The 25,449-nt window shown below is 39.8% G+C and overlaps 1 protein-coding gene and 1 long non-coding RNA gene across 4 annotated transcripts in view; one reads left to right on the top strand and one right to left on the bottom strand.

The window, feature by feature from the left end:
* LOC111193354 (uncharacterized) overlaps positions 1–23,629 on the top strand; it is a 29,115-nt gene extending 5,486 nt beyond the window's left edge. For 2 of the 3 annotated variants that reach the window (XM_022673826.2, XM_022673824.2), the window contains 3 exons: positions 20,454–20,762; positions 21,707–21,811; positions 22,635–23,629. In XM_022673826.2, coding sequence (XP_022529547.2) covers positions 20,454–20,762; positions 21,707–21,811; positions 22,635–22,927 — 707 coding nt within the window. In that variant the 3' untranslated portion in view covers positions 22,928–23,629. The remainder of the gene's footprint in view (positions 1–20,453; positions 20,763–21,706; positions 21,812–22,634) is intronic. The other variant, XM_049480515.1, reaches the window with a different exon arrangement.
* Positions 3,043–4,741, bottom strand: LOC125802434 (uncharacterized). The gene is made up of 5 exons (XR_007439561.1): positions 4,075–4,741; positions 3,621–3,671; positions 3,501–3,545; positions 3,358–3,422; positions 3,043–3,271 (listed from the first exon to the last, which is right to left on the bottom strand). It is a non-coding gene; the product is annotated as an uncharacterized LOC125802434 (long non-coding RNA).
* Positions 23,630–25,449: the final 1,820 nt, after the last annotated feature.

Genomic DNA, 25,449 nt, shown 5'->3' with positions numbered 1-25,449 from the left:
TATCTGTTTTAATACGTGGTACCTTTGCCAAGTAAAACTCAATATTAACTCAACTTAATATTGAGATGATTGGTTTTAAGAAATTTGCATCGGCCTAAAACATTTTCACAGTACTGTACATATACACACATACTGTATAGGTTTTTGTGTGTGTGTGTTTGAGCTGTACTATGGAGGACCAAAAATGACATAAGTATAAATAAATAAATGCAAATATAAATGTAGAAATAATAAATATATACATGAATAAATGAATAAATAAATAAATGTTGAAATAAATAAATAAATATATAAATAAATGCACATATAAATGAATGAATGAATGAATGAATATTTGCATAGGTAAATAAATAAATTAATACATTTCTTATTTATTTATATATTTATTTATATATTTACTTATATGTGCATTTATTTATTTATTTATTCATTCATTTATTTATTTCAACATTTATTCATTTATTTATTTCAACACTTATTTATTCATTCATTTATTTATTTCAACATTTCTACATTTATTTATTTCCACATTTCTTCATTTATTTATTTATCTCCGCCGTCCTGTACTTCCGGTATCAGTGAGACAGAACAAAAGGGACGGCACAGCAACATCGCGGCTACAACCCCTACTGCAGTAACAACTGCTGAAAATGAATGAGGGTCAACAGCTTAAAAATGTCGCCGCTGCAGGCCAAGGCAGGAGCAGTGTCACTACCCGATCTGTACCCCCTGCCCGATTTGTTCCGCGCATGCGCACGCATTGCAAACTGAGCAGGGGCACAGATCAGGTAGCCACGGCTGTTACACCAGCCGTTGTGCGCATGCGTCAACAGTTTTCGGCTCTGTGAGGTCGCTGCTCAAGCTTAACTTCCGTTTTCTAAATTATAGATAGACTGATAGGTGTTTAAACTAAATATTTCGAAAATCAAACAAAATAATCTATTAAAATGTATGTATGTGGTGTTTTTTTTTACATATGCCAAGTCTGTAAACTACTTCACATTTTATTAACTTAATTACACCTTTAGCGATAAGATTAACATCTACATGCTCAAGTATCAATTTATAATGCTTACCATGAATTAATGAATGAATAAATTCATAAATAAATAGAGCCAGAACACAATAATTCGCATAGGCTAACTAGCAGTTTATCTTTCTGTAATCTAGATAGACTGGGAGATATAAATAAGTAAAATACAAACATCAACTAGAAAATAATGTTCTTTGTTCTTGAGCAGTTGATATATAAACTGTGCATTTTATGCTTTGTCAAATTTAGTATTACAGGGTGTATGAGGCATTTAAAAAATTTAATTTGTTTACCATTATAACAAACCTGTTTGGGTTATATCCATTATATGGGGTGGTGGTGTGGTCTTTGACCATTTGTAGTATTCCTCAAGCTAACAAAGAGTTTATTAATAAAAAACATTTATTTTTGCTTAAAATACACAGCAGAATGTTTAGAAATGGGAACCAAATACCATGTCTCTAAATGTGGTCCTGTATCAATATGCTACTAACCATTAAAAATAAGGTACAACACATTTATCAAAATACCAGTTTATTTTCTTCTCAGAGAAAGCATGAGAGCAAAAAGCAAAACAAAAGAAAAACATCCCTCTCAACACACAACCACCCAGCCACTCCCACCCTACCTCACCCCACCTCACCCCGCCCCACTCCCACCTCACCTCACCCCAACACACCCCACCCCACCTCAACACACCCCACCTCACCCCACTCCCACCCCACCTCACCCCAACACACCCAACCCCCCCGACACAAACACCCACCACAACACAAAAACCCACCCTCCCCAACTCAAAGTACCCCGACACAAACACGCAACCACCCACCCAATTAAAATGGTAGTCACAATAAATAAACATTCATACAGATATTTCAAACACAGGTAACTGTTTTTACCTTCTGCTGTAGTTAGGACCTGAAAGAAACAACTCTTCAGCCTCTTGTATAGTTATTCCCTGTAGTGTAGACATGGCTTGGGTGATGCACTAACAAAAGGGTTAAAAAAATTAAATATAAATTATAAAACTGCATTATAAAGATTCAGCACTGCAGTGCAGTGATTAGAAGTGATTAGCAATGGTGGTGGTGTATGAGGTGTTAGTGCATGTTGTGCTGGTACAGTGAGTGGATCAGATATATCAGTGCTGCTGGAGTTTTTAAACACTGTGTCCATTTATTGTCTCTCATTCTATTAGACACTCCTACCTATCTGCACCACAGTGTATATGTAAAGTCAGATAGAAGCTCTGAGTCTGTTGCTGCATAGTTGGTGCTGTCAATACTCTAGTTCTTCATCAATGCTCACTGGATGTCCACCGCCGGTGGACTATTCAGGTCAAGCAAGTGAAACTGAGGTGTTTAAAAACTCCAGCATTAGCGTTAGTGTCACTGCTGAAAATGACCCAATAACTGTCTGAGAAAATGTATTGTGGTTATCATGGTCTCACAGTACTACTCTATTGGATTTTAAAAAAGATACATTTGATTAAAATTTTTATGTAACTTACGTCACAACAGGCTATTTAACATTGTTAATAGATATTTACTGCATACCTAGTAACCTTACCTCTGGGAACAAAACATCCAAAATGAACTGCACTTGATCCTCAATGTGGAATTCTACTGGTGCAGATTTCAGGACATCCTGAAGATAGAAAAATAGGGAGTCCTGTTCTTCCTCCGAGTCCAGGTACACTGGCACCCGTAGAGATGATCCCTTCTGGATTCTGCTGAGCCACTTCGAAGGCTCTTTTCCACAGAGTACACCCTTAGGTCAAAAGGCAAAGTGCCAAAAGCACTTCATCAAAACATGAGCAAACATTTAACATTTCTAGTTGAATGTCAAAAGTAGTTTATGTTAAAAGTTTTGGACTGTAAATCCACATAAAAAAAAAAAAAAAAAAAAAAAGTCCCCCAACACATGGTGACAACAAGCATGAATTATAAGGCCTTTTGCTTATTTGCTTATAACACTGTAATGGTAAAACAATGTGCAAATTGTAAATAACAAACATTGTTAATGTGTGACAAACATACCAACAAATGTTGCCGGACTCCATGGTCTTGTACAGCAAAGTCTACCAGCTTCTTTTCTTGGGCTGTGCGGTTGACCATGGTTTGCACATGAGGTGGAATGTCTGAAGTGATTGACCTAGATACCCTAAAAAGTGGCTGAAGGGTCCCTTGCAATAGCCTGCTAGCCTTGTCAGTCCAGAAAGCAAACCTCTGGCCATGTCTGTTGAATCAAAAAACTTAATCAGCAGGTAATCAAATGAAATAAAATGCAGAAAAGGCATGAATACTTTAGCAGAGTGGCCTTACCCTTCAATCTGAAATCTTTCCATCAGTAGGATGCACCACCACTGGCGGATTAATGGCACATCATTCTAAAACATATATAACAATGATCAGACAATTGGGGTGGGGTTTGAAATATTTTTTCTATATTAATAGATGCAACTGACCTCTGTGAAGATAAATGGGGTATTGGTGCAGATACAGAGGGCATACTGTAAAAAAATAAATCTCTCTATTATACCCAATAACTCAAAATGCTGCTTATCACAACTTAAAAGGATGCTTACAATGAGTATAAGGATGCCACAGTAGTTCCCAGAAGTTTGTTGAGGGAAGTGCTGGAAACAAAATATTACATATTACTGTTAAGTAAAGGTGTTGAACCAATAGAAACAGATGTAGACAAGTGCTTCACTAAAGTAAGCTTAGGTTCCCCCTTACTGAGTTACTGCCAAAAGCCATTAATACATGAAGTAGATGTGCTGAAGATAGAGATTGTTTCAAATTGTGTAAAATAGACAGAAAGTCCCTAGGTCTGGACAAGAAAGAATGTATGGTGGAAAGAAGACGAATGAATATAGCAAAAAGTATCAACTGGTGGGCTAGTCATGGCTCAGTTTCCCAAAATCACAGTAGAAAATTCTCTTCAAAAGAAAATATCTATAGTCTTACATTACATTTAAGCCAACTGATGTCCAGAGTTTTATATAACCCAGTAAGAAAATAAAGAAAAGGCTTTACATCAAAACTTCTGCCGGTCTTCTCTGTCCAGGGTCTTGGGTCAATCTGGCCTGCAATATGTCTGCACATAAAATGGAAAAAAAAATTAATTATGGACACACACTTACTGAAACCTATAGTCATACAATTGTTCTCCATGGTCTAGTTTCATAAAATGAGACCTAATCCTACAGCCATCGAACAAGGCTTCTGCGTAAACATAAAACAAAAGAACAAAGCTATAAATAAGCAGCCATAGAACAAGGCTTTTTGTAAATCATCAGCCATAGAACAAGGCTTTTTGTAAATCATTAGCCATAGAACAAGGCTTTTTGTTAATTTTCAGCCATAGAACAAGGCTTTTTGTAAATCATCAGCCATAGAACAAGGCTTTTTGTAAATCATCAGCCATAGAACAAGGCTTTTTGTAAATCATCAGCCATAGAACAAGGCTTTTGTGTAAATCAGCAGCCACAGAACATGGCTCTTGCGTAAAATATTATTGGTAAAAGCCACTGAACAAGGGCAACTTTTTCCTCTCTCTTAACCTAAATATCGTTTTGTACGAGTCATCTCCAAAACCACCAGGGAGTACAGAATCTAGAAAAATGATCTCTCTCTCCACAACCAGTAAAACCTGCAATGGACATATTTCAAAATGATAAGCTAATCAACAAACTTCATTCTAAAAATCTGAATATCTATTTTTTGAAACTGTAACTCAACACATAGCAAATAGTGATCCAGTTGATTCTGTTGCATACTCCATGCAGGGAACAAAATCGCATCCTTGGAACACAGATTGTTCTGGTGTAGAGAAAGAAAATGCAACCATTCAACTACTGTGCATTGTACAGAAATCATTGCATTAATGTGCAACTGTCTGTGTGTGTGTGTGTTTAACTTCACTTTACCGGTAAACTTGAGAGTGGGTCCACATTCATCGTTTTCCATGTGGGAACCACATACATGTCAGCAATGTAAACATCTTTCCCTTATTTACAACACAACAAGATTAGCAAATGTATACAAGTACCCATGAAGAAGTATACAAAATAACAATGTTTGAGCTTCTGTAATTAATTACATGTTTTTGAGCAGCTTCTCTGATGATCTTAAAACATGCATTCCCAATCTAGACGTAATAAAACAAAATAAAGGCATAAATTACACACAAAAAAAAACTATTTCTGTGCCTTTGAGCAAGCATGCTGCAACATGAATATACTTACAGTAGACTCCATGCACTGATTTAACCCAAGACTCCACAAGTCCTCACGTGTAAGACAGATATTGTCATCTTTAACAATCAATTCTGCTGCTGGAAGGCTTTTGTCCAGGACATATTTCAACTGCAATTAAAAGAGTTAGCAAGGGAGGGGGGGTGAGAATGGTGTGAGAGTGTAAGTATGTGAGAGATGGTCTGAATATACGATTGCAAAAAATTATTGGTAGTGTCTAACAGTGTGTGAAGGAGAGTGAAATTTGGAATGGGCTAGGTGGAATCATCCCCTACCAGTTTTTCCTGGAGAGGACCCAAGTCTTTTTCCCATTTCTCTCCAGAAAAAGCATAAGGATGGTCTGTTGCTTCATCAGGTGTACCATACTCATGGTCCTGAAGTGACACACATGGAACTGCTCCATGATCTGAAGAGACAATAAAAAAAAATAAGTCTAATATTAATAAAATAAACTTTACAATATACACCTTACATGTCAACCATTACAAAAAAAACACTACTTAGCTCTTACTTTCCAACCTGTAGAAAGGCCTTAGCCGTGAGACATTGATGCAACATCGAGTCCCATTATCTTTCACCACTGATGCCACACCCTTTTTAGAGATACTATCCACAGTGAAAGGACCTTTGTGGCGGTCAGCAAGGGTGTCTTTTCTCTGTTTTATATTGAAATCTTGAGAAATCAAGACCTCATCGCCAGGACTGATTGTGCTCATTAGCTTTCTCTTACGGTTCCTGTAAGACTTTTGTTGTCTTTTCTGCGCATTTTCAATGTTGCTAAGCACCTGAAAAAAAAAAATTTACACTTTACTACATGCCATTGAATTAAAAAAAACTTCTGTGGTCAGACTACATGAATTTGGACCTAACCTTCTCATTTAAAATTTTCATTTCATTTACTCGGGTGTCAAGATCATCTTCTGGGTCAGCAATTTTAAAGTCTTCTCCCATGGGACAGGCGTTCATAACTTCTGGCAAATGAGGGTGCCGATGGAAGAATAAGAAATACGGGGTGTGCCTGGTTGAAGACTGGTTAAAAACAAATTAAGTTATCAGAAATAAAACATTATATATCGATTACATTATATATCGACCATAATGAATGTATAATGAATACCCACTTGCTTAGCAGTGTTAATACCATACACAACTGCAGGTAAATGGATGTCCCAATCATTATGGCTTTCATTTACATACTTCCGCAATACACGTTTGACATTTTGATTTGTTCGCTCATCCTATATATATATAAAAAACAACAACAATTAAAACATTTCCTATTTTTTTTTAACATTACAGGGAAATGTCAAATAAAATTATGTTGAAAATTACCTGCCCATTTGTCTGAGGGTGGTAGGCACTTGAGACAGCATGTTTGATTTTCAGAGTTGCAAAGATGTTTTCATTCAGCTGTGTGCAAATCATCAAAAAGGAAATACAGTGTGCATAGCAGAATGTCAGAAAAACATGTGTGCTAATTAAGATAAATATCAATGTTAAGAATTCACATTATACTAGACTTTTACCTCATTAACGAACTCTCTCCCTTGGTCAGTAATAATTTTCTTGACCATGCCGAACAAGTAGAGTGTCTTTATGATGGCTGCTGACACTTCAGTTGCAGTCTTATTTTGCAGTGGCTCAGCAACAACCCACTTTGTATATAAATCAGTCATGGTCAACACATACTTGTTTTTTTGACCAGTTTCTCGCAGTGGGCCAATTAAATCCAGGCCAATCACCTCCCATGCAGCCTTCACCTAAACACATATTTTCCATTACCTTTCAAAACATTTATTTTCTCTATTAAACAAAACAGAATTTGGAATACCTTAATAGAATGTAACACTGGTGTCCCCGTCTTCATGGGGTCATTTAGTTGGCAGCGGCGACAACACTTCACCTAAAAAAAAACAAAAAAAAGAAGAATTAAGTTGGGACAGTGTCTAAACATGTACAAAAAGTAAAATAAAATGCATATCATAAATACATATTAGAACAAGGGGTGTGCTATATAATTTCGTGCACAATAATATTTGTCGTTACATTACTTTGTTTTTGTTACACTATTTTTATACAAAATCAGAATCTTGGTAACTATCTATGAAAGATTTCTTTTGTTTCTACTGAATAAATAATATGAGGCTGAAGTTGGTTTGATATTCGCAGCTGCCGCTTCACTGAACCACCGTGAACTAAAGGGAGCGTTCACAAACTGTTCCGCATATTATATTTAACACCTCACATATCAACACTGAAGGAGCTATAATGAAGAAAAGCAGTACAGCTGTTTATTAACTATGTAAATATACATTATGTTATAAAATGCAATTTTATATACACGACCTTCCACTTATTTTCTGTTCTAGTGTAATTCATTCATTTCCTAAGTAGAAAACATCTTAAATAGAGAATTAGCCTCCTACCTTAAGGGAAAACCTGGCATTAGCCTGGCCAGAGCTAACTGTTAACTGTAAAATATTTATTTTAATTACTGAATATTAAATTAATAAATTTTATATATAATTTAAAAAATACAATAATATTTTAAAAGCCGTTGCGCTCAAAAAAAAAATCCAGTGTGATTTTAAGAATTTTTTCATCTTGGGCCAGACCAAATACTGATACTGATAAATGATATGAAATTCTAGTCTCCTATTTTAAGGAAAACCTAGAATTAGCCTGGCCCGAGCTGATTTTATACTGTAAAATGAATTAGCAACATAGCATACACAGCCATAATGCAGCAAAAATTTAATATAAGCTGATGGTCCAGTACGATTTTGAAGGATATTTAATCTTGGGCCATGCCAAATACACATGATATAATGAGTTTTAGTCTTCTACTTTAAGAAGAACCTGAAATACTTTATACTTTAAAACGAACTGGCAACATGGCATACAAGCTATAATGCACAAAAATTAATGAATATAAAGCCAGTGATTCCAGTGCGATTTTGTGAATACTAGAACTCTTCATCTCATGTTTATTTGTTCTGGTCCAAAATGAAAAAGTCCTTCAAAATCATACTGGAACGTCAGCTTAATATTCAATTTTTGGTGCATTATGGCTCGTATGTCATGTTGCTAATTCATTTTACAGTATAAAATCAGCTCGGGCCAGGCTAATTCTAGGTTTTCCTTAACATAGGAGACTTCAATTTCATATCATGTGTATTTGGTCAGGCCCAAGATGAAAAAATTATTTGAAATCACATTGGAACATTAGCTTTTTATTCATTTTTTGTGCAGTATGGCTCACAAAGGTTTTTAAAATATAATTTTATTAAATATTTTTTTCATTATATATTAAATTGTTAATTATATATTCAATAATTAAAATAAATATTATACAGTATACAATTAGCTCTGGCCAGGCTAATGCCAGGTTTTCTCTTAAAGTATGAGGCTAATTCTCTAGTTTAGATATTTTCTACTTAGTAAATGAATGAATTACACTAGAACAGCACGTTAAAGTAAAACTGGAGAAAGTAAGTGATGGAAGGTAGTGTACATACAACCAAACGAATCAGGAGCTGCGAATATCAAACCAACTTCAGCCTTGTATGAATAATACTGTAATATTTATACTAAATAAAACATTTATATGTACTGTGTTGCAGTTTTACGCTCTGGAAATAAATAAGAAATTGTGTTATAACTTCACAACATACCCACTCAGTTACATCTTTCATTAGGGTAGGCCAGAAGTATCCAGCAATCACCCTGTCTCTCGTGCCTCGTACACCGTTGTGGTTGCCGGTGCCGGAGTTATGGCACTCCATCAAAACAGACCTTTTTTCCTCCTCAGTACAAACAACTAGTCTCATATACGTTTTATTTGGTCCAGTGTAAAACAATCGGTTGTCTGCCGAAAAAAAAACACGTTTCATATTTAATTACTTATGGATATAATAAAATACTCCGAGCTAAATTAGCTAGCATAGTTAACCTAGCTATACTAACTAGTTCACATAACGGGACACTTCGCTTCCTCAGCTAACGCAAACCTTTCTAAAATATGATATGATTTTAACTTACCTTTTGCTATGAAGTGTTCAGACACACGCCGCATTTCCTTGCGCATTTTTTTGTTGCATGGTGGAGTAAATGTTCCACTTAAAATGTACTCTTTCAGAGCTCTGTAAAAACGTAAGTCCTTCATTTTGAAACCGCGTTTTACAAGCTGTTTGCGACAGTGTGAGCGGAACCACAACTTGGCATTGCCTACCTGATCTGTGCCCCTGCTCAGTTTGCAATGCGCATGCGTGCGCATGCGCGGAACAAATCGGGCAGGGGGTACAGATCGGGTAGTGACAAGCAGTAGAACCAAAACTTTTGCAGCTCAAAAACCAATCCTGCTTTAGAGCGAGGATAGGACCGCCTACCTAACTATCATACAAATGCAGAAATACAGAAATAAATAAATTAATAAATGTGGCAATAAATCAATAAATAAATGTAGAAATGTTGAAATAAATGAATGAATAAATAAATGAAAAAATAAATAAATGCACATATAAATGAATAAATAAAAATAAATATAAAAAAGTAGAAATGTATTTATTAATTTATTTATTTACCTATACAATTATTCATGCGTGTATTTATTTTTTATATATTTATTTATTTATTCATTTCTATGTGTATTTATATATGTATTTATTTATTTCAACATTTATTTATTTATTCATTTATTTATTTCAACATTTATTTATTTCTACATTTATATGTGCATTTATTTATTTATTTATTTATACGTATGTCATTTTTGGTCCTCCATACTGTAATACATAAATATATAAATACATCTACATTACTTATAAGGAAAATGTGTTGATTATAAAGATTAAAATAATATAAAGACAATTAAAATAAAGATAATTTAATAATTCATTGATGTCTCCTCCTCAGTAAATTTATATCTTACTCCCTGAGAGCATTACACACCCACCAGTATAGTTTTTCTTATTTATATTTTCTGAGTAGGCTCTAAAAGCAAGTTATACCTTCTCTACACATATTTAATTGTACGCTTGTTTCTATAGATACAACTATCAACTAATAGAATCAAAGTACAGTAATAGTTTAATGTTAAATATGTTTATTGCAGTCATATTTACAAATATAATGCTGTTATGTTTTTTCTTTTGTATGACATGACCATTTTAAATTCAGCATCACATTCTTGAAATAAGTACTTGGAAAATTGGGCACCAGCAGAAGCGAAAGTAGGGGCAGCAACATTAAAACATATTAATTTACTGACAATAATAAAATGTTTCTATGATTTTCGTATTTCCCTTTTTTTGCCAATATAAAACATGAATAATTTAATTGCTCTGAAAAGCTCCACTATTTTACTTAATGTTGTTAAATTCTCCTGTTGTGTCTAACAGGATAACTGTGTGTGTGTAATTTAATTTTAAACTTTTTCAAGTAAAACATTTTTGTCTCTAGTATACTAATATACTGCATACACAAACAACTTCTAGTGTGAATTTACAAATTAGAGAAATGTTGACTAAAGCTTATTTGGTAGTAGTGAGTGTGTTTATATAAAAATGTGCTAGCTAAGTTAATAACATACACTTTTAACGAAGTAGCAGAGTGTGCAGGAACGTATTACTGAACTCTGGAATAAACAATACTAATAAAGATTTTTTTATATTAACTCACAGACACAGCACCATTTTATTTAACTAAAAAGCTAGCTAAAACAAACATTACACAGTGACTTGTAGAGACACACAACCACTAAGTTAACCTAGCTGACTAGCTAGCTAACGTACAACATCTAAACAAAAGTTCTGTGGAAGCATTTAGGTTAGCTAGTAAAGACCAATTCGCTAGCTAACTACCAAATTGGTTAACTAGCAAGCCTAAATGCTTTTACGGTATGTATGTTTGTAAAAGCATTTAAGCTAACGCTAGCAAACTAGCTGGTTTCTATCCTAGCTAGCTAACTGTTTATAGCTTAGCTAACGTAAATACCGAAACAGTACTTCTGTTCTGGCCTTGTACACTAGTTAACAATTTTAATTTCAAGTAAAAACATACTTTTTGGTTGTCTGTTAGTAACTGTTATAGCAACATTAACATTTACATTAACATGAAATGTGTTTAATGCTACATTCTGAGATAATTTAGCTTCAGATAATATCACCTTGATATGCTGCTAAGTTAGCTAGCTTAGCTAACTGAAGAGGCAACACAGATAGGGTTATAAATCATATTTGACGGCCAAAATATTTATTAAGTCAAAATAAATTATATTTCAAAAAAGGTACGTAATACTTAGTTAGGTTTGCTACCTACCTACAAACTTCAAAGGTTTCAGGATAGCTGACAGTTGAGGAAAGTTGTAATGTTTGAGGAATCCGCGCGCCAAGTGCTACGAGAAACCGCACGGGTTGAACTGGGCTGATGCGCAGGGGCACCAAGGTAAATATCATCTAGATTCATTTACACTCTAAACGTGATCACACGTTTGGGGTGTGCGCGACGGTTGGTTCTATTTCATGCCTCCTGACCGCCAGAGGGCGGCTTAGCCTAGTGGATATTCCCTTGGGCACAGCAATGGACCGAGCAATTATACCAAAAAAAGCATGTGACCCACCCCTACAAGGGGCCGTCACACCCACCTATCTTCCTCTTTTTCCTCTCGCGCTTGGACCGTTCACAGCTCACGGAGCTGCAGAATTTCTGCCCTCACGAGCTGTTTCGTTATTGGATTTACTGGATTCTACTGGATTTCGGATTTACTCGTTTTCACTCCTGAGAACTAGCGTGGCCCGGGCGGTGAGTATTGCGGTGACCCCGCTTGCCCGGGTTCGCTGAGTGTTAGTGCACCTTACCTGCACTCGCTCGCCACGGCCTACTGCATCGCTGGTCCAATAACCGCGTGCGTATTACTCCCGTCCGCCGTGGATCCTCTCTGTGTGCACCGCCTGCTATGGAGCCTATTGCCTGTCGAGCGTGCTTCGCGCCGCTGCAGCCAGACGACCCGCACACCCTGTGCCCCTCCTGCCTCGGGGTCTCTCACCTCCGTGAAGCTCTGTCTGACCTTTGCGTGCATTGTGCGACAATTCCCTTCGCCTCACGCCAACACCGGCTTGCGTCCGTCCTTATTAACGACGACGCCATGCTCTCCTCCTCGGGTTCCTCGATGGTGAAAACAGGAACTAAGCGCTCTTCTTCGCGACCTGCGGACGAGCCAGCACCAAAAAGGAAGGCAGGTGCTCTACGTTCACGCCTGGACCGCTTGGAAGCTCTCGTTACTCAGCTTCAGAGTCACCAGCTGCCCGCTGCCCTCCAGCTCGGCGCTGAGACCGCCGACTCCGAGCCCGTGGAGGATGATGATGATTTACTCTCCACTGCAGCCACGGATAGCCTCTTTACTTCAGGCAATGCTGCTGACTACACTGGACGGGCTGTTTCCCTCCCACGATCGCCCCTCTCTGCAGCGGGCTCTCCTCTCGGCTCCGGCTCGGTTGTGGATGATGGAAGTGCGTTGGAGGACACTTCTCCCCTCCCAACTATGGTTCGCGCTACTCTGGCTCGGCTTGGCTCCGCTCCAGCACAGCCTAATCCCAGCTCCAGTGCTTACTTTAAGCTAACCGCGGCGGATAGCCCCGCTCTCATTCCTCCTTGCAGCGCATTTGTGGGAGAGCTCCAGTCAGCCTTTTTGGCTGCAGCTTCGCGATCTCGACCTTCTTCCCTGGCTCGGTCGTTTTGGAACATGTCCGACGCGGCTCAGTACGGACTGGATCGTATCCCTCCAGTGGAGCCTTCGGTCGCCTCCCTGGTTGTTTCTCCTGACGAAGCGCTGCGTTCTGATGTCCGATGCCCAAGCAAGGCATGCAGACGCACTGATGAAGGTATCGCTAAAGCATACAATCACGCAGCGCGCATTGGCCGGCTGGATAATACTATTTCTCATCTCCTTTTGGAAATGGAGTCTTCACCTCAGCTGGTAGATATGCCTTCTGCCTTTAGAGGTGCTCTGCAGACTGTTCTACATGGAATGGGATTCCTGACACAGGAGTTAGGCAGTCTTATGGCTAGCCTTGTGAGATTACGCCGTCATTTGTGGCTTTCTCAAGCGCCGTTGTCTGATGCGTGCAGAACCGCGCTCCGGGATCTCCCGTTAATGCCCGGCCAGTTATTCGGACCGGCGGCCACAGAGGCTTTGGAGCGCCGAGCTCGTATGACCGAGACGCGACAGCAGCAGCCGAAATCACACCGCTCTGAGCGTGTGTTTACACGCCCGCGTTCAGTTCTTCCACAGGCTCGCTCTGATCAGATCAGGCGTATGCCAACTCAGGCGAATAGGCGATCTCCCCCTCGGATCTCTGGACACTTTCGCCGCCCTCCAGCTCCCCCTCGGCGCCCCCCCGCTGGAACGAAAGGACCGCGGGCTTCGCGCTGACAAGCAGGGGCAGCCAGTGGGTGTTTTCACGGACTCTCAGCTGGCTGCGTGGTCCGTAGCTTCCACGGATCGCTGGGTTCTTTCGACCCTGAGTTACGGGTATCGGCTCCAGTTCAGGAGTCGACCCCCGCGAGTCGCACGTTTGATTCAGACACGTGTAAAAAGTTCAGTTCATGTAAACACTCTTCAGGAGGAAATATGTGCTCTTATTGCAAAACGTGCCATAGAGGAGGTGAAATGTCCCGTGTTTTTTCAGGGACACTGCTCCAAATATTTTCTAGTGCCGAAAAAAGACGGCGGCTTCCGCCCGATTCTGGATTTGAGGGGGATGAACCGACACCTCAAACGATTCACCTTCAAAATGATTCGTCCCGTGGATGTGCTCCAGGTGATTCAGCCAAACGAGTGGTTCACCACTCTGGATTTAAAGGACGCATATTTCCACATTCCCATAGCAGCTGTACACAGGCGTTTTCTCCGCTTTGCCTTTCAGAACCGAACTTATCAGTACCGGGTTCTTCCGTTCGGGCTTTCGCTAGCTCCGAGGGTCTTTACCAGATGCATGGCGGCGGCGTTATCTCCGCTGACTCGCGCTGGAATGAAGATCTTGCCGTACCTGGACGACTGGCTGATCTGTTCACTCTCGCGGGAGCGAGCGATGGCAGATCTCAAAGTGTTGCGGTCTCACGTAGCAGGGCTGGGGCTTTCCATCAACCTGGAGAAAAGCTCCCTCTGCCCGAGTCAGTCTGTTCAGTTCATAGGCATGAACTTAGACTCGCGAGCAATGAGAGCATCTCTGACGACACAGCGTGTGGTGAGTATTCTGGGATTACTCTCCAGAGTTCACGTGGGCCGCTGCGTCCGCTACAGTCACCTGTTACGTCTGCTGGGAATGTTCACAGCGGCTGTGTGCATTTTGCCGCTCGGTTTGCTGGAACTGCGACCGTTTCAGATCTGGATGAATCATTTGGGGCTCGATCCGATCCGTCACAAACACAGGCTGGTGCTGATCGATCAGGGGTGCGAGGAGGCTCTCGCCCCGTGGAGGCGCCGCTCTTTTCTCATGGCGGGGGTACCGCTGGGGGTCGTGGCATCACGTCGGGAGATAATCACCACCGACGCATCTCTCACGGGTTGGGGTGCTGTATGGCAACGCAGCGCTGTGCAGGGTTCTTGGAGTTTTCACCGAGCCCAGGACCACATAAACCTCCTCGAGCTGAGAGCGGTTTATTTGGCACTCCAGCATTTTCTGCCACAACTCCAGGGTCGTCATGTTCTTGTTCGTTCAGACAATATGACAGTTGTTTACAACATAAACCACCAAGGTTGTACTCGTTCCCTGCCTGCTCTGCGTCTGGCACGCAGCATCCTCACCTGGGCAAATCACAGGCTGGCATCGCTGCGGGCGATTCATCTTGCTGGGACCCTCAATCTGACTGCGGATTTTCTCTCAAGGCAGAGGTTGGACCCGGGCGAGTGGTGCTTACACCCGGATGTGGTGCGTCAAATATGGGATCGTTATGCCATGGCTGCGGTCGATCTTTTTGCGAGTGCGACCACCACACACTGCCAGCGATGGTTCTCTCGCATGGACGAAGAGAGAGCGATGGGGACAGACGCGTTGGCACACGAATGGCCACGCTGCCTTTTATATGCCTTTCCCCCAATTCCGCTTCTTTTGAGCGTCCTGCTCCGAATTCAACAGTGCAGACACAGTGTCCTGCTGGTAGCTCCACAGTGGCCTGCCAGACCCTGGTTTCCTCTGCTTCACTGCCTACTCAGCAGCGAGCCCTGGCCACTTCCTGTGAGGAGGGACCTTCTCTCACAGATGGGGGGGCGACTGTGGCACCCGTGTCCGGAACGCCTCCAGCTCTGGGTGTGGCCTCTGGGCCCCCTGATGTTTTAATGGCTTGTTCTGCCTCTGTGAAATACACTGTGGAGAATGCCAGAGCTCAGTCTACCCGTCTCTTATATGGTAACCGTTGGAAGCTGTTTTCTGATTGGTGCACTAAGTTCAGGGTTTCTCCTGTGCACTGTGATATTCCTGTAGTGCTGGATTTCCTCCAGCATCTGTTTGATGCGGGTAGGGCACCTTCCACATTGAAAGTTTATGTCGCTGCCATATCGGCCTGTCATGTGGACATTAATGGATCATCCTTAGGTTCTCACAAACTGATCTGTGGCTTTCTTAAGGGTGCTAGGCGCCTAAGGCCTGTCAGGACCCCGCGCTGCCCTCAGTGGGATTTACTTTGTGTTTTAAGCCTCTTAAAGTGTGCTCCCTTTGAACCTCTATCACAAACGGGTGTTAAATGGGTTTCACTCAAAACTGCCTTTCTCTTAGCTGTTGCCTCAGCAAGACGTGTCAGTGAGCTGCATGCACTTTCAGTTAGTGCTGCTTGTTTACGTTGGTGGCCTGATTGTTCCGGTGTCACATTGTGGCCTAATCCTGTGTTTCTGCCAAAGGTTCTGGAATCATCTTTTGTTAACCAGTCTATTGCTCTGTCTGCGTTTCAGGACGAGCTTGTGGATCAGCCTTCAGTTCTGTGCCCTGTTCGTGCACTCAGGCAATATGTTTCAGCTACGGAACCTCTTCGTTCCACTGATCAACTTTTTGTGTGTTTTGGTGGCCGCACAGTGGGTGGGCCGCTCTCTAAACAGGGTCTCTCACACTGGGTGGTAAGAGTCATCAGGATGGCGTATGATGCAGCTGGTATCACATTACCTGCATCTGTGACATGCCACTCCACTCGTGCAGTTTCCACATCCTGGGCGGTACTTCGGGGTGTTCCCCTGTCAGAGGTGTGCTCAGCCGCGACCTGGTCGTCTCCGTGCACTTTTTCGAGGTTCTACCGGCTGAATGTGGCTGCGCAAATGGATCTGGCCTCATCCGTGCTCTCAGCCAAGAATCTGCCATTGGATGTGCTGCCCTCGTGACAAAGTTGGTATGCGTCATCCACTAGGCTAAGCCGCCCTCTGGCGGTCAGGAGGCATGAAATAGAACGCTAGTTACGAATGTAACTGTGGTTCTATGAATGCTGGATGACCGCCAGAGTCTGTCGTCACTCGGTCAGTCCGCGGGTTGCGCGAGAAGTTGTTCCGAGGAAGATAGGTGGGTGTGACGGCCCCTTGTAGGGGTGGGTCACATGCTTTTTTTGGTATAATTGCTCGGTCCATTGCTGTGCCCAAGGGAATATCCACTAGGCTAAGCCGCCCTCTGGCGGTCATCCAGCATTCATAGAACCACAGTTACATTCGTAACTAGCGTTTTGGGGTCTAGGGATGCTGATCGTGTGTGTGCGTGTGTGTGCTTGTAGCAGTACTATAACAGGCTGTGTGTGTTTGTGTGTGTGTACTATAACAGGCTCTGTGTGTGTGTGTGTTTGTGTGTGTGTACTATAACAGGCTCTGTGTGTGTGTGTGTGTGTGTGTGTACTATAACAGGCTCTGTGTGTGTGTGTGTGTGTGTGTGTGTGTGTACCATAACAGGCTGTGTGTGTGTGCGTGTGTGTGTGTGCGTGTAGCAGTACTATAACAGGCTCTGTGTGCGTGCGTGTGTGTGTGAGGAGCAGCATAACAGCGGGAGTAAGTATTCTTACTGACAGGAGTCATCTATAACTGTAAATAAAAAGAAAATATACAAGTCAGCTTTGGTAGAAAAGTGCTAACAGTAGGGAACAGTCAGTTTTCCACTTTGTTAGTGCAGTGCTGGTACAGGGTCGTCTGCCGTATTTGAGCCAGGACACACCTGTGTTCAGAGAATCAACAGGTTAGGTGCGACAGTCGTTCACCAGCACCAAAACGACTGCTCAGTGACACTGATGTAGAACAGTCAGAAAGTGACACTGGGCCAGCTGTGGGCCAGAAGTATTTTTCTGCTTGCGACTCTAAACCAGCAGTGCCGACTTAGAAACGACTCCGGGCCAAAGTCGCTGGCTATCTGGGCCTCTATTTACTCAGGATTTAGTCTTACTGTGAACTACAAATAAACAGAAGTCAGGTTAGAGCAGTGTTTCTCAACCCTGTTCCTACACATTCTACTGCATATCCCCACTGCCTACTCTGCTTTAAAGTCACTTAATAAAGTAAGTGGAGGTATGATGTGTCTAATACACTGCTGACATACATAATGATTTATGCTCAATAGGGGGCTAAGGGGTTTTAACAGGTAAACTCAGTAAAGGACTGTTTATTAGCTAATCAGTTGGATCTGGTGGAAAACACAAAATTTTAGGGCAGAGATCAGGGTTAATAAACTGCTTTAAACTACCAACATAAAGTATTGTACTAAATTCTGGCTATCCACTACATCTGGCTTCTAGCTAACTATTTTTTTTAGTTTACTATAGCTTACAATAAGTCCTGCAATCCTAAATGAATAAACACAATTTGAAAATGAAATAGTGATTAGCTGATCAGGCATATCAGGGCAAGCTGAACATAACATATATGTTTTTTTAAGCCTTGACTCCCTGTCTAGCTAATTCCAAAGTTAAGATAACTGACTAACACAGCTGCAGTTTATTAATCACACGGTGGGTTTAATCTGTGTGTTTTGATTTGGAGAGGAGTCTTTTTAACCACAGGTCACATGGTTAGCTCCGTTACCTCTTAGAAAAATCGCCGTATATCCAGATTTACTTCAACACCAGCTGATGCTGGACACCGCTTCTAAATCTCACAGCGAGGGGGAGGGGCTTCTCCTCCACCAGCACGCTAACTCTTCTCGCAAGACCAGCGAGCTGATTGGCTGTTTCTTCTGAAAGGCGGGACTTTCTCCCTGAAACGCACCGTGATTGGTTTCCCAGCGCTTAGCGGTCGGTCTCTTCATTAACAGTACGACTGAGCTGAGCGAAACTATTTCATTTTTGGGGGGGACATATCCACCTGTTTCTAATATTGTGTGGGACATGTCCCACCCATCCCCCCCGGTTCCTACGCCAATGGATATGGCCCTAAAATAATATCACGATATTTCATGGTATTTTCACGATAACGATACTCTTGGAAATATGACAAAAATTATTTCAAAAATACACTATACACTGCAAGAAAATAAAAATAATATTTTATTATTACAAACAATATAATACTGCACACCCACAAGTGAGATATTAAAAAATACAAGAATTTAATCAGATTTGTAACAGAAGTTAATGATTTAGAATGTCATGATAATAATAATAATGCACTCCAAGTATCTCCATATATTTAGGTTTAAAGTAAAATAAATTAAACTGAACAGATATCTCTAGTAGATATAACGTAATTAACATAATTTACTGTAGCACAGTAAAATAAAATGTATTTAATTCAATCAGTTTATGTCAGACATGCAGATTTTTTGTCATTTCGGAGATTAATAAAATATTGAGTCAAAGAGAGTAACAAACAAGCAAGACTGGCAGGTAGCAAACATATGCTGGGAAATCCTTGAAAAAGGGACATTATGTAGGAATTTTACATTAAAATAGTTTTAAAATCATGTTGATAGTACATTAATCTAGAAGTAGGGAGAATGGTGTTTTTGTCATTGTCCCTAAGGATTGAAACACTGCTCATTGCAGTATTGCAGAACTTGGTAAGATAGTTAAAAAGACTAAGAAAATTGTATAACACTGTGAAAACCATGTCATATTTGTGTAAAATCTTGTAGCGTCCTTTTCCTATTGCCTCTGGTCAGAAGATCAACCAGTTTCAATCAACCAGTGACACAAACACAGAAAAGTTATTTTTAATGTCTTTTTGAAATTCACACATGCTACATCAACAAGCAGCTCTAGGCAGATTCTACAAATATTCTTTAGAGTGATTCTATGAAATTAGTTACGTTTTATGCTTGCAATGCTTGATTATATTCATAAGACACAAAAATGTGCCAGTTACTCAATTATTATTCAAGTACTATTGTTAACATGATGTATGGGAAAATAGTGTTCTTAAAAAGTTATCCGATATTGGTTTTTTTTTTAGGAGTACATGTTGTTTTCACACCAGTGTGGCAAAAAGCCATTATATGAGCCACCAGTAATAGCCCATTTTAAAAAGCTTTGGGTAAATTACTATGCTTCAAGACTCATTTGGGACACACTTAAAATGAAATTATACAGTATCCTATTAATTAATGCCAGCAATTGGCAACAACAGCTCTGCAGTGAAGAATTCTTTCATTAAACATGGATTAGCTAGCTAAACATGAAAAGGAAGAGACTATGCTTCTCAGTGTTTAAATGCAGCAGCACTTGATTCTTCGCAGATCTAAGTTAACTTTCTTCTTACTCAGTTTTTGTGTTTTTACTTTTGCCTGTTATATGGGGGGTTTCTTAACCTCAGGCCAACCACCCTGTTATGTGCAATATAATGCAAAGAAAATGTTAATTGAAATTAAATGGTTGTATGCTAGTTCAGTAACTTGTCCATGTAAAGAACTGCATCTATTTACTGTGTCATGTTGTTTGTGAGGGGTAAGAGATGTGACGAGGCGAATCTGCTTATTGGTTAAATGTGAAAATGGATTGGAGTCTACAGCAGTGTATAAGTTGACACATAAAAGGCTGGGAGTAGGTAAACTCAAGGATTTCTTATAAGATGTGTTTCTGATATAGGCTGGTCACTTTTTGATCCCTGTTACTAACCCTTTTGATTTCTTTTACTCAGTCTTACTCACTTAATCACTTACTCACTCACCATCTGTGTCTGAAGAATAATGTTACACTTCATTACGCTTGCAGATATATCTCTCTCCATCACTTCTCCGGTAAGTGCTGCTGAGAAACAGCGGAGATACCGCGCACGTCGAGATGCTGATCCGGAGAGGAGGCAGAAATATCTACAGTATGAGCGTCAGAGATGGAGACGGGATTTACAGCAAGGGAAGAAGAAGATTATTAGTGATCTAAGTGAGCTAGAGAGGATTCAGCAGCGTTACAAGTGGAGGAAGCAATACATGAAGAGAAAAGTGATGGCTGATGTTGGGACGCACAGTATGGACACCCCCATCATTCTGTCCAACATCCAGAGCAGCATTAAGGATCTTCAAGGTAAGAAAAGAACCAGCAACAACCACAACATGCCGATAACCATGAACATCTTACAGCTTTTTAATTTGTTTACGTAGCAAGCCAAGCAATGCAGCTGGCAATGTAATGTATGCCATGCCGGATTCTCTGCAGTTCCATTAACAGTGATCCTTTACCAGCAAGTCAGTGGACTGTGCTGGGATGTCAGTGCTTCACTACACACCACTTTTGATAAGACAGTCCAAAGGTGTGCATGTGTAAAAGTGTATGAATTGTGCGAGTTCCAAAAGGTTCTTTTGGCTAGCAAGAGATGATGTACCTCCCTTAAAACCTCTCTGATGAGTGCTTAAAATTATTCCACACTGCCTTTGACCTCTCATCAAATGGATATCCAGAAGGTGGTATGGAAGTGACTTTTCCAGTCACTGTCATGATTCTCTTGAACTTTTAAGGAAGCCAGTGTTTCCTCAGTTTTTGCGTGGTCACATGTGATCCAATACAAAGTGTAATCAAATATCTCCCAGTGCACATAACTGATATTACAGTTACTACTATGTACAGCAATTTAATTGGATTATATTTTATTCATATAGATGTATTCATTTTTTTTTTATCTTTTATTAAAAAAATATTACATTGGCTACTTGTCTCTTACACTAGAGTTACATACAGAGAATGTTGTTGTCTATTGTATGTCTAATATTACTATGACTGCCTTTTTTACAATAAATGTTTATACTTAAGGTTACTTAATGCATCTAGTGATTTTTTTTATATATATATATTCTACACATTTAAAACTAACTGGGCAAGTCAACTATCTGTTCAACATGTGTGTCCACTTCCTGAAGAGGTGATCTAGGAACTGTACTGTTACTGTAACATATTTTGCAGTGAAATATCCGGAGAATGTAATAATTGGTAATACCTAATAATAATGTTACATTTTATTTTAACATTTGCAGATAGATCTGTCTCTATCATGGCTCCAATAAGTGCTGCTGAGAAACAGCGGAGATACCGCGCACGTCGGGATGCTGATCCTGAGAGGAGGGAAAAGTACCTACAAGGTGAGCGTCAGAGATGGAGACGAGATGTAGAGCAAGGGAAGAAGAAGACGATTAGTGATCTAAGTGAGCTATGGAAAATGGAGCAGCTTAACAAGTGGAGGGAGTATCATTCTCTTCACCATCCAGAGCAGCAGTCGGGATCTTCGAGATCAGAAAACAACATTGAACAAGCTGGTGATGAGCTTTAAGTGGCCCTCAGAGAAACATCTACAGCAGTGAAGTTGTTTTATGTTGCAAGGGGAACAGTGCAGCAGGCAATGGAATGTATGCCTGGCCGGATTCCCCCCGTGCCTTCCACAGTCAAAACCCACCAGTAGGACACATTCACCCCAGGAGAGATATTTACTGGCAAATCGGTTGCATTTTCTCCACACCAAAGCAGCTGAGATGTCAATGCTTCACCATGCGTGCGAAATGTGCAGACAATAATCAATTGCCCATGAAAGTGGAGAATAAAAAAAAACATGCCCTTGTGTTGTCTATGCAATATGCCAGTGCCAACAGCTTTTTCTGGCTTGCAAGAGATGAGGTGCGTCATGTGGTACCTCTCTGATAAGTACTCAGAATCATTCAAGCATCGAGAAATAAGACATCCTGTCTGATGGTTATCCAGAAAGATATATGGAAGTGACTCTCTCAGTCTGTCATTATACTCTGCAAATATGAATTATTTGATCCATTTTTGTATGTTCTGATATTGGTTGTTAAGTGTACCTTAATGAGAAAAAAAAAAAAATCAACTTTTTAAATGAAATATTTGGAGAAAGTAGTAATTGGTAATAACTGGTAATAATAATGTTACATTTTATTCCTTCATTTGCAGATAGATCTGTCTCTATCATGGCTCCAATAAGTGCTGCTGAGAAACAGCGGAGATACCGCGCACGTCGGGATGCTGATCCTGAGAGGAGGGAAAAGTACCTACAAGGTGAGCGTCAGAGATGGAGACGAGATGTAGAGCAAGGGAAGAAGAAGACGATTAGTGATCTAAGTGAGCTATGGAAAATGGAGCAGCTTAACAAGTGGAGAGAGTATCATTCTCTTCACCATCCAGAGCAGCAGTCGGGATCTTCGAGATCAGAAAACAACATTGAACAAGCTGGTGATGAGCTTTAAGTGGCCCTCAGAGAAACATGTACAGCAGTGAAGTTGTTTTATGTTGCAAGGGGAACAGTGCAGCAGGCAATGGAATGTATGCCTGGCCGGATTCCCCCCGTGCCTTTCACAGTCAAAACCCACCAGTTGGACACATTCACTCTAGGAGAGATTTTTTACCGGCAAATCAGTTGCATTTTCTCCACACCAAAGCAGCTGAGATGTCAGTGCTTCTTTTAAAAAGACTCCAAAATGTGCAGACAATAATCAATTGCCCAGGAAAGAGGAGAATAAAAAAAAAACATGCCCTTGTACAGTGCATGCAACATGCCAGTTCCAACAGCTTTTTCTGGCTTGCAAAAGATGAGGTACGTCATGTGGTACCTCTCCGATAAGTACTCAGAATCATTCAAGCATCGCCAAATATGACATCCTGTCTGATGGCTATCCAGAAAGACTTATGGAAGTGACTCTCCCAGTCTATGTCATTATACTTTGCAAATATTAATTATTTGATCCATTTTTGTATGTTCTAATATTGGTTGTACCTTAAAAGTGTACCTTAATGAGAAAATAATTAATCAACGTTTTAAATGTATATTTAAAATACTGAGGATTCTGTTTACATTTTAAACAGTCAGTATTCGTTCAGCTTCATGTAAGCATAAATATTTGCACTTTTTCCAGCATGCTGTATTAATAAAGCTTTTAATAAAGATTTTTCTATATATTTAGGATCTTGTATCATTAAGTCATGTCTACCTTTTTATATTTGGAAATAAGTTTTAATGTTAGGGGAAAGGTAAATCCAACAAATTGTACTGAAATACAGTTTGTCTATACCACCCCGTCACAGCCCGACAAGCGAATGACATGATCTATAAATGAATGTTGATGTAATGTTCTGTTATGTGTTATATTGAAAGGAATTATTTTGTTGTACATTGAGGCCACTGACATGTCAAAATTATATTACAAGAATCTAATAACCTAAAACTAAAAGCAGATTAAGTAACATATTTAAAAATATGTTACCAAAAATGTAAAAAATTGCAAAGTATGAAAGCCACCACATTTGAAGAATGTCTTATTCCCATATGTTTACACCATTTGAATTAAGAACAGACTTTTAATCAGCCTCTTTCTGGCCTTAAAGAGACACTAGAGCCTGATACAAAAAGCTGCAGATACGAGAGGTAGTTGTGTGGAAAAGCTTGTCAAACTCTGCTGTCTTGTTGCAAAATCTTATTGCTGTCCAGTGTAAACAGGCTTAGTGTAAAAGAATCATGTGGAGTGAGGCATTAGAGCAATACTACAGGATTTTGCATGAACACAATGTTACACATTTTTTAGAGGTATTGTTGTGCATGTTGCACTAGAATTATGTAGTGCATATAGCACTGTGCTAAGCCTTTTGTAGCAATGACTCACTTTTACAAGTTATTGTGGCATAAACAAATGCATAAACAAAATGCAACATAATGCTACTTAAGATGGTTCATTTGCCTAATTGGTGTGTGTATAGGCCATGGTGAGTATTTAAAATGTGATGTATGTGTTGGTATCACAATTTCATATATTCCCAGCAAACTTTGCAAAAGTTATTGTAAAAATTGTAAATATTTGTTTCCGGGGAATTCCGAACTGAGTAATTGATGATCGGGGTCCCTTTCTAGGGATTGACCAAATAAGTATCACAACCATTAACCGTATCTTTCTGAGCAGCAGAATAGAACTAAAAACCATCCACGTCGCTTTTTTTGACAGGAATTCAGAAGCCATCAAAGACCAGTGTTTGGAATATGTGCAAATAAGTTTTTTTCACATTTCTATTTGGTTATTTTTCATGAAATATTTACAGAGTACAAGGAGCACCTGCCCAATTTAAATACCAGTAAGTAAAAAAATGGACACATTGAGTTGCTAGTTGTCTAATGTCAGTCATCTAAAAAGAAAGTTGTACTCTGAAGGAATCAACAGAGAGGATTTAAAATGTAGTGGTAGATTTGACATTGTGAGACATGCAAATGATTCAAGTCAAGTCTAAAACGGTGGGGATCTTATTCCTTGAAACAAGTGTCTCTAATGTTTCTGAAAATACATATTGGTGCACTTTTCCAACAGCAACTTGCAACTTCCGTTGTTTGACAATAAGTATATATTCTCAAAGGCATATATTAATTGTTAGCAATATACATGTTTTATATGCTTTTTCACTATAAAAGAAAGTATTTATCCCTGTAAACACACCTAAAACAGAACCTAAACTTTAGTGTATGACCTATGCATCTGGGCAATTCTTATTGAATGATATTATAATACAGTATCAGGCAATACTATTACATAGTCATATTATAGCCTACTTTTACAGATTAACACTAGTGATTTATATCTTACACCTCTAATACTATACACACAATGCCATCCTTCTCTAGAGAATATTAGAGTTTGGTGCCCAAGATCCTCCACATGAATGTATGTGCATTGATGAAGCCGGATTTAAAGACGGCAAAAGAAAAAAAATTACCAAACAACATTATTGG

Source organism: Astyanax mexicanus, chromosome 6 (genome assembly GCF_023375975.1).
Source record: "Astyanax mexicanus isolate ESR-SI-001 chromosome 6, AstMex3_surface, whole genome shotgun sequence".
In the NCBI taxonomy this organism is placed as follows: domain Eukaryota; kingdom Metazoa; phylum Chordata; class Actinopteri; order Characiformes; family Acestrorhamphidae; genus Astyanax; species Astyanax mexicanus.
Note: the sequence above shows the minus strand (reverse complement) of the source record. Positions and strands in the feature narration are given on the sequence as shown.